Source organism: Miscanthus floridulus, chromosome 4, assembly GCF_019320115.1.
Source record: "Miscanthus floridulus cultivar M001 chromosome 4, ASM1932011v1, whole genome shotgun sequence".
Lineage (NCBI taxonomy): Eukaryota > Viridiplantae > Streptophyta > Magnoliopsida > Poales > Poaceae > Miscanthus > Miscanthus floridulus.
In genome coordinates this window covers 43,621,601-43,631,948 of record NC_089583.1, presented here as the reverse complement: position 1 = coordinate 43,631,948, position 10,348 = coordinate 43,621,601, and the positions used below count along the sequence as shown (strand labels likewise).

Here is a 10,348-nt window from a genome sequence, read left to right as displayed (position 1 = left end):
CCCTATTGCAGGTGCAGCTTGAGGAGTAACTCTTGTGTGGAATATTCTTCTGGTGGGCACAGACGGATCCTTGTATCATTTCTGCAAGATGTTATTTTCAATTCCACTATGTAACTATCGCACTCTAAACTCTAGTATCATAATAAATAATTTCCAAGTACTTTTTGTTGTATGAAATGGACTAAGTATTGTAAACTCATACTCATTATTGGATCCTAGAGGTAAAATGTGGATTGTTTCAAGTTCTCTCTTGGGTGGGCTCAATAGAATGGTTCGATGTAGCTCACTTTCGAGGTGCTTAGTGTCTAGTGGAAGACGAGCGCCTCCGAAATTACGCTAATTGGGGCAGTTCTACAACAGGTGGTATCAGAGCTAATAATGAGTCTATGAGTTTAAAAACTCTTTTCAAAACCTAAAATATGACCAACAAAAGCTCTGTGAAAAGTAGGATGCGATAAATTACGTAAATAAGTATAAGCCCTAGCAATATGGTCTATCTAGGATAGTGGCACTGGTTTTATCTAATCAATCTTCTACACGTACACTAACTTACGCTACGTAAGAATCGTTTAGCGTACGGAAGTGAGTGTGCGTTGTGCAAAAAATTATATGTGAATGCCGCTATATTCTGGCTTGAGCGAACGAATAGGTCGATCCATACATCATGAAAAGAGAATCTCACTTAAACTAAACTCCCCCACACGTATATTTTTTGTGTAGTAAATTGATAGGATAATAAATAAAGAGAAATCTTTAACTCTTAAGGAAAAGTTCTCGCTTGTAACCATTTATTGGGCCTTGTCATCTCTCTAGCCATTTGTTTCTAAGTATGGCGGCCTGGTCCCCAATGGTGGGTTCCTATCTATTTACAGATGAACTTGAGATCTAGTCGAGGGAGCACTAGTGCTGCGACGAGCCATGGTCTTGGTGAAGACTAGGGTGAAAATGGTCGTGGCGATGATAGTGGCAATGCCAACTGAGAGAGCCATAGGGCCCCACTCTTTGGTCCTCTTCCCCAGCCACCACTACCGCCACCGATGACCCATGCAGAGATAATGGCTGCTCATCGTGAGTCAGCCCGTGCCTTGGAGATGCTGGCACAGGCTATTGGTGGCTTCGCCCATGGAGGCCCCGGTGGCAATGGTGGGAATAGGGGTGGTGCCCATAGTCCCGAGAGGCCTTGTTCCTATTAGGACTTCTTGGGGATGCACCCGCCCACTTTCATGACGACTGTGGAGCCTTTGGACGTGGAGCTTTGGCTTTGTATTATGGAGCAGAAGTTTTAGCTGCTCAATGTGACCGATGAGCAGAAGGTGTGCTTTGATGCACAACAGCTTTTGGGATCTGCCAGTCCTTGGTGGGACACTTTCAATGCCATGCAGCCTGTGGACCACCATGTGACTTGGTGGGAGTTTACCACTGCTTTTTGTCAGTACTATAGTCCTACTGGTTTGCTGAACAAGAAGCTGTCTGAGTTTCTAGAGCTAAAGCAAGGAAACATGACTGTGATGGAATATGTGAACAAGTTCAACCACCTTGGATAGTATGCTGGGACTCATGTGGATACTGATGAGAAGAAGATGGACCATTTCAATTGTGGTCTCTCTTACATCTTGCAAGAGAAGCTGTATACAGGGGGCTATCAGACCTTTGGTGCTTTGATGAATGCTGCCATTGCAATGGAGGGACTTCAGCATGACTCTCAGGCTAAGTGGAAGCGTAAGAGGGTGATCACTGGGTCTTCTAGTCACCCACAGTCTCAAAAAGGTACAAGTTGTGAGGAGGGTGTCCTATCACTCTCTAGGTGGACAGACATCTCGCTAGACTCAGTAGACTCACCAGGCACCTCCCACTTAGTACCGTGCACCTACTCAGTAGGTGCAGCAGCCTTAGGGATAGCAGGTTCCACCTCATTAGGTATGGGGAAACAAGCTGGTGCTTTGTTTCAAGTGTGGCAATGAAGGCCACTATGCTCATGAGTGCCCCAGAACCAGCTTGCTCAGTCTTCTCAGCCTTCAACCAACTCTCATCTGGTCAAGAGGACCATCATCAGGAAGAAGGTGCCCATGAGTCACTCTGGACAGGTTAACTTCACAAAGGCTGAGGAGATCCTACAGGAAGATCCTGTGATGGCTGGTATGTTCACCATTGATTCCCACCCAGCATATGTATTATTTGATTCCGGTGCATCATATTCATTCATGAGTATGGGGTTTGCACAAAGGCACAATATATCTACTATGGCTATTCCTATTGCCTATAGAATCAGAACCCCGGGTGCGCAGTTGTCCGTTAAAACTCGGACGGACACAGTGAGACAAGTGCTAGCTGTAACACCCTCGGTGTTACACCATAAATCATTTCCTAAAACATCTCATGAGCATCATGTTTATGTGTTAATGCATGTAATAAAGTGTGTAGATCAATTTTTGTAACTCAAAACGATCAACTAAAATACAAAACAAAAGTTGATTCTATAGTCATGTTATATCACTTAGGGTTTAAAACCAATTTTTATTAAGCAAAAATGCTATAGAACATGTATGTGATACTTAAATAAAGTCTGAAGTACAAAATTTGTAGATGATAATTAAATACTTGTGGTCAAAAAATTATATTACTAGCTAATATTTTCACTAGCTTAGAAATCATAAATGGAAAACAAATCTAGCTCAAAAACATAGAAATTTTCAAGCCTACCAACAGTTAGACAGTGCTATGTTTAGCAATTTATTGTGAGAGATTGGGTTAAAGAGTGGTGTAGTGTTATAGCTCAATTTGGTAGTTTCATGTGTTGTCTTGAGCATGGTGAAGATAGTTTAGGTTCTAAAGCAATCGTTTGGTCATGTTGAACACTTTAAAATTTGTGCGTGTCACTATCTCGAGTGGTCTAGCGCCGTGGGTGCGGTTACCGTGTGGCCACCCCACGCCACACCTAGGGTCACGCTTGTGCATGCTGCCATGCGCGGCCGGCCATGGCCACCTCTGGCCTGGCCAGGGCTCAGCTGTCGCTGGCTCGCCATGCGTCCGCCACTGCTGCCTCACGTCTCATGGCTGCGCCATCGTGTTGGGTCGGTCGAGCCACCTTGGCTTAGCTGAGGCTGGTCACAGCGGGCCACTAACCCCATCCCATGCCCATTGCCCTATCTCACGTTGCTGCTCTTGATGCCTCCACGGCTACGCTGCTGCTGCCCTCCGTGCCATGTCGCAGCGCAGCCGCTACCACTGTCATCATGTCACTGCGCTATACTACTGCGCTACCCTCACTGTCTCACGCCATGACGCTGCTGCTTGTCGAGTCTTCGAGCACATGGGTTTGCCCCTTGCTATCTCATGCCATTGCCTTGCCATTAATGGTGCTACGGCCACGCATGCCACACGACCCCACCGCCTGCACACATACGTTTTGGCTTTGACTCATGTGCACGTGTCGCCCTGGTAGCATCGACCGCTCCCCACCAAGGCGAGGACAGACCAAGCCGGACCTACCTCTTCCCCCTCATTGGCTTTTTCTTCCCTGTCGCCATGACCAGCGAAGCAGCTTTCTTAAATTCGATAGATACAGGTCACCTCATGTCGATTCACTACCTCTCTGGCTCCACCAGTGAGTTGTCTAGCCACCGGACCTTACCCCACCTTAACTCGTGTCATGCCAAGCTCCAATTTTGGAGTTTTCCCTCTGCTATGCCATTAAGGTCGGACTCGGCTGTGGACGAGGGTAGTCACCCACCGCACCATTCCACACCAATCTACCTGCCTCACGAGCTTCACCTCCACCTCCACTTCACCCTGTGCGCCTCGGTTGCACCTCTACCACCTTGCTGTAGCTACTGACGTGGCTGCGCCATCTCGGAGCGCCGCCGCACCACTCTGGTCGCGTGTGGCTAGCCCTTATCTGTTGACCATTCCCTCAACCATCAACACAGCCATGACTCGGGTAAGCAGGGGTTGTTCACGTGCTAGCCTATAGCTATGCAGTGGTCTAGGATGGCCGATACGGCCGTGCCACCGTCGTACGCGGCCGCTCATCGTGGCCACCGCTCCCGCAAGCTCCACAGCGTGCTTTAGTTGGCCAGCGTGACTGTCCATTGCCGCACCCGTGCGTGCAGGGGTGGCTGAGGGCCTTGCCATTATAAAGAGGAGAAAGATCTAAGGGTTTCGGTGCAAAGTCGCTGTTTGTAGAAATAGTAACGTGGACAACGTGTTGTTTTGCTCATAGTCCAGGGGTGTTTTTGCAAGAGTACCAGCGCGCGTGGGCTTCCTCACCGTGGGCCGCCTCCGCACGTGGGCTGCGCCTCACCTGTGGGCCGCCGTGCGTTCTCGCGCACGCGTGTTGCGCCGCGTGGGACGCGTTGGGCTAAAATCAGTTTAGCTTTTTTGTGGAGAATAGAAATAGCTTTTCATTTTAATTCTGAGCTAAACTTTGGTAATTAACATAGAATCATGTAGATGTCCAAAAATTGTGAAACAAATTTTGTTAAGTTCCTAGAATTGTGCTCTATCTATTAGTGTATTTAGTTCAGATATATACTTGTTGATACTAGAACCTAGTAAATCATTTGAGAGTGCTTAATATTTATTAGGTTAAATATTGTAGAAATTTTTGTGGCAAAATGGTGATAGCTTTAGCTTTGAAAATTTTACAGTAGCTTCATGGTATTATTATGTGCTCACTGTAATTTTTGTAGCTTTAGAATAGACTTAACATAAGGGTAGTCAAATGCTCTTTGTTTCACATATACATTAAATCATTTGTGGAAATAAAGATATATCATTCATTTGTAAATCTAGGTGTTTGTTAGTTAAACCCGACACTTTACTTGATGAAGATGATAGTAGATTAGTATCTTAGTCATTAGACCTAGGTTAGTAGTTTACCATGTGTATTCATATTTTAAGAGTTGTTGTTGCTGAAATGCTAAGTGTTGCATCATCATCGCATGCATGTAGAGAACGAGTTAGCAGAGATCGTGACCATCGGAGGTCATGAGTTCGAGGAGGTGATCGAGGAGTCTAAGAAGGAGGTCCTTGTGCAGGAGGAGGTCCCAGAGCCACCACTAATTGACTAAGCTGATACTGCGCCTACCCAAGGCAAGCCCCGGTGCATAACCCTTATTTTGAATAATCACTGGATATATATATATGTGATGTGCATTTACGTTACAGGCTTATTGTTGAAACTACATGCATAGATATACTACCTATGAGTCCTACTAGCTTAGGTCGAGTAGCTGCTATGCTTAGACTATCGGTAGCATGAGTAACCTGCCGTTACTCATAATAGGCGATTATTATTATCACTCTCATCATAAAATGGAGAAAAGAAATGGAGACCGGGCAGGGATATGGTACGGGTATTGGTGGGTGTAAGAGGTTGTGTCCCACGATAAACGGGACATAGCTTGGTTACACTATTTTCCATATTCGTGTCGGTTATGGGCCGGCCGTTGCATTGGATTCTAGTAAGGTCACAGACTTATTATCCTGAGCACATACTTGTTTATGAGAGCAGTGAAGGCTCGTTGCTCTCTTGTTGTGGGTTCTAGCTCTTTTTAGACCGGCTGATTGAAGGCAGGGATGGTGGAGGTCTAAGCACCACACTGAGTCCGAGACTCAGGTGTGGGGGTTTGGAGTCTAAGTTTGGATGGGGACCTAGACCCCTTGATAGGAGAGTGGTGGGTTGGTCCTGCTTATGCCTGGAGTACAAGCAGGGCATGTGTTTTGGGGTACCCAACTAGGCTACATACATTGGTTCACGAATCGCCATGTAATACAGTACGACTTGTCTATGATCTAGCACCGTAGTAAGAACTAGAAGATGAAAGATGGTGAAATGGATCTAATTGCTCAACTCTTGTTTAAAAGTAGAATAGGTGCTTACATAGAATGGTTAGCTAATGAACTAATCATGACTGCTAATAAAATACATACACAGGGATTCACTACTAGTAATCCTTTTGCAAAAAGAAAACCCAACAAACCATAAAACTTATCATATCCTTTGAAGTCAGGAAATTATTCCCACTAGTCGGGTAAGTCTTGCGAGTACATTGTGTACTCAGGGTTTATTTACCCCTATTGTAGGTGTAGCTTCGGGAATGGCTGATGTGTGGAGGATTCTTCTGGTGGGCATAGATGAGTCCTTGTATCTTATCATTAGATGTTTAATTTAATTCCGCTGTTTAATTTTGCACTCTAAACTTGGTATTGTAATAATGTATTTATAAGAACTCTTGTTGTATGAAATGGACTAAGTATTGTAAACTCGTTCTCATTATTGGATCCTAGAGGAAAAACATGGATTGTTTGAGTTCTCCCTTGGGGTTTGCTCAATGGAACCGTCCAATGTAGCTAGCTTTTGGGGTGCTTAGTGTGTGGTGGAAGACGAGCGCCTCCATGTGACTTGATAGGAGTTTACCGCTACTTTCAGAAAGTACTACATTCCTACTAGCGTGTTGTACAGGAAGTTGACGGAGTTCCTAGACCTGAAGCAAGGGAGCATGTCTATGATAGATTATGTGAACAAGTTCAACCATCTGGCATAGTATGCAGGGATCCACGTGATATGACCACGTCATTAACCAACATGTTACAACCTCCAATTCAAGTAACACCAACTCAAGTATCACCTACATCGACACCAGCCCAAGCCTTTGGTGGCCCAATTACACGTAGTCGAGCAAAAAAGCTACAACAAGAGGTGAACGCGCTACTTTATGAAGTTCAATTTAATATTAATGAGAATTATATACTGCCTAAGTCGTGCACATTGTTGTTGCTCAAGTTCACTAAAGAGTATGGCAAGAACACACAAGGTGATGACCACAGAGAAGTCCTGTAGAACAGTTAGAAAGAAATATTCATAACTTTTGATTCCTAGAGGCTATGAAGGTGAATAAGCACATTTTGGAAAGCTTATTGAGTCTACTTTCCAATGATGCTAATGCCGAGCAGTTCTGAGCAGTAACTAATGAAATCCAACCAGCTTAGTGCATACTGGTCAGACCGCTCAAAACTGACAGTACTGTCAAGAAGAAAATATCATAACTTTTTATTCCTGAAGGCTATGGAGGTCCATGAGGACTTTTTGGAAAGCTTGTGAAGTCTAGTTTCTAATGCTTCAAGGCCGACTAGAGCCGACCAGTTTTAGTGCAGATCCGACCAGCTTTAGTGTAGACTGCTCAGAGGGTTAACAGTCTTCTCGGGACATGATATTGGTACAACTTCTCATATTAAACTGTACCATTCTATAATATTTCGTGGTGCATGCTATACATGGTGTGAAACCTTATCAAGTTAGCTTTCCAACACAACCAACCACACGTCTTTTGGATTTTCCAAGATGGAGTTATTGCCAAAACACTAAAGACTGCGCAGAAGACCAACAGCCATGCGGAAACTGCTCAGAAACCCATTTCGTGGAAGTCTGTTCACATAGCCTGCCTTTTCATTTCCTTTTCGTGTTTATACCTATCTAGGAGGGTTGTTCCTAGTATAAATATCCATGTACTCCTAAGCAAAAGAAGACTTTTGATATTTGAAATATAGAACCCCTTTTGTTCAGCTGTGTGCTAACAAATATTGAGAGTGATCTCTACCCCTTTGCTCTTGTGATTTCCTTTGCGGGATTTACAGAAGCGGTGGCTTCATCCGCTCCCAATTGGTGCTCCTACTCCCTTCGAGGTTTACCTTGATTGATTGTAGGTTGTGTTGGTTGGTTTCTTGAGAGTGTGGTTGGGCGAATCCTCGATTCAGGTTGCCGGTTAAAGACGGTGGTTGGCTTCGAGTTTTATTTGCTAGGTTGCACTAGTTATCGCTGCCTGCAGCAAGTTATCTAGCTGTTCTTCAGCTAGTTATCTGGTGATTGATCCTACGTCATGAAGATCGGGACATCGCATCGTATCATCTGGTATCAAAGCTTTCGTTACCACCACACACTGTTTTTTTTCCTGTAACCCACAGGGACTTCATAAGAGCTTCGGTTGGTACAAGAGGTGAGGTTGTGAGAGCTACCAATTTTTTTTCATAAATACCTATTGTTCGTATTCAGCTAACCTTACATAGGAGATGGGTGGTGTTGAGATAGAAGATTGTGTTACTATGACACAATTTAATGAACTCCGGCAAAGCATGGAAGAGAAGCAAGATCGGTTGACCCGAGATCTTCAGGCTCTTTTGACTGAAATCAGAGGGCATTGTCAACCTCATGATGGTGCAAGCAACCATGGTGAAGATGGAGAAGATAGTGATGGAAGAGCTGCTGCAAGAAGAGCAAGAGAACAAGTAAGGAGAAACCAAGGTGCTGCACATGGTAGAGGAAGAGGACGAGGTCGAAGAAATGATGACAGTGATGAATCTGAAGATGTGGATGAAGATAATCATTCCCAATATCATGGTGGTCGCCGACATCGTAGAAGAGGCAACCATGAGGAGAGGTTTGGCAAACTGAAATTTACCATGCCAAAATTTGATGGAGGATTTGATCCTGAAGCTTACTTCACTTGGGAGTTGAAGGTGGACAAGATATTTCGCTTGCATAATTATTCAGAGGAGAAGAAATTAGCCATGGCATCTCTTGAGTTTGATGGATATGCTCTGATATGGTGGGAACAACTTCTGCATGATCGAGAAGAAGATGGAGAAAACCCTATTGCAACATGGGATGAGATGAAGCAAGAAATGAGAATTCGTTTTGTGCCGAAGCACTATCGGCGTGATCTTTTTGATAAATTGTAGAATATGAAGCAAGGAAGCCTCTTTGTTGAGGAGTATTATAAAGAGATGGAGAAAGCTATGATTAGAGCCGATGTGTGTGAAGATGAAGACCAAACTATTGCACGTTTCATGGCTGGGTTACATCGCAATATCCAGCGCATTGTTGAGTTTCATCCGTACCGTCATCTTATTGATTTGGTACATCAAGCAACTAAAGCTAAACGTCAATTGCAGCAAGATGCTAAGAACAGCAAGCCCTTGTCATATGGTACGAGGACTATGTCAGGAGGGGGCAAGTCAATCTCAAGGTTTACTGCTGCACCCTCATCAGCGAAAAGCTCAAGTGGAGACTTACGTTCTAATGTGCAGGGTATTTTTAGAGGGAAGAACACTGCTGCCCAAGGCATGAGCTCTAAACCATCAGCATCCACCACTACTTCAGTGGGTTCTACAGCCAAGAGTAGTGGGATTCAATGCTTCAAGTGTGGAGGTCGTGGGCACGTCATCAAGGAGTGTCCGAATAATCGTGTGATCATTGTGAAAGACAATGGAGAATATGAATCAGCTAGTCAAGAGGAAGTTGAGGAAGAGTATGATGATGAGGCTCATGAAGATGAGGAACATACTAGATGTGAATTTGAGCAAGGTGCTGCTCTTGTGGTGGCTCAAATTTTGAGCGTTCAAATGAAGGAAGCTGAAAATGGACAGCGACATAATCTTTTTCAAACCAGAGCTAAAGTGCAAGATAAGGTAGTCAAGGTGATCATTGATGGCGGGAGCTGCCATAATATTGCTAGTCGTGAGATGGTTGATAAGCTTGGTTTGAAACTACAGCGGCACCCTCATCCATATCATGTCCAATGGTTGAATGATTCAGGAGATATTAAGATTGGATATAGAGTAAAGGTTCCATTCAAAATTGGTGAATATGTTGACATAGTAGAGTGTGATGTGGCACCGATGTCTGTGTGCCACTTGCTGCTTGGAAGACCTTGGCAATATGATCGATATACTCAGCGTTGTGGGAGAACAAATCAGTACACACTAGATTTGAAAGGAAAGAAGTTTGTACTCAAGCCTATGATGCCTCAACAAATCATGGCTGAGCACTTACAAAAGCAAACTAAAATTAGTCCGGCAAGTGAAGGAACAGAAGAGCAAAAGAAATTGAGTGCCATCCATAATTCGGTGAGTGAGTGCCACAAGCCAAATTTGAGAGATAAAAAGAAAGGAGAGGGAGAGCATCTAGTTATGCTAGCCACAAAATCTGAGCTGAGAGAAGTGAGGAATAACCCAGATCAAGTGCTCTTTGTACTTATGTGCAAAGACATTTTAATTTCACCTAATGATATCACCTCTCTTCCTAGTGTTGTGTCTCATCTTTTGCAGGACTATGAAGACATTTTCCAAAAGAAACACTGGTAGGACTACCTCCCATTCGTGGAATTGAACATCAAATTGATCTCATTCCAGGGGCTGCACTCCCTAACCGTCCACCATACCGCACCAATCCTAAAGAAACAAAAGAAATACAAAGGCAAGTACAAGAACTTCTTGATAAAGGTTTTGTTCGTGAAAGCTTAAGTCCTTGTGCTGTTCCTGTGATATTAGTGCCTAAAAAGGATGGTTCTTG

General features: G+C 44.2%; 1 protein-coding gene across 1 annotated transcript; it reads left to right on the top strand.

The window, feature by feature from the left end:
* Positions 1–8,781: 8,781 nt before the first annotated feature.
* On the top strand, positions 8,782–10,140 carry LOC136548450 (uncharacterized). The gene is made up of 2 exons (XM_066539976.1): positions 8,782–9,903; positions 10,105–10,140. The coding sequence occupies exons 1-2, from the start codon at positions 8,782–8,784 to the stop codon at positions 10,138–10,140; spliced, it is 1,158 nt and encodes a 385-aa protein (XP_066396073.1).
* Positions 10,141–10,348: the final 208 nt, after the last annotated feature.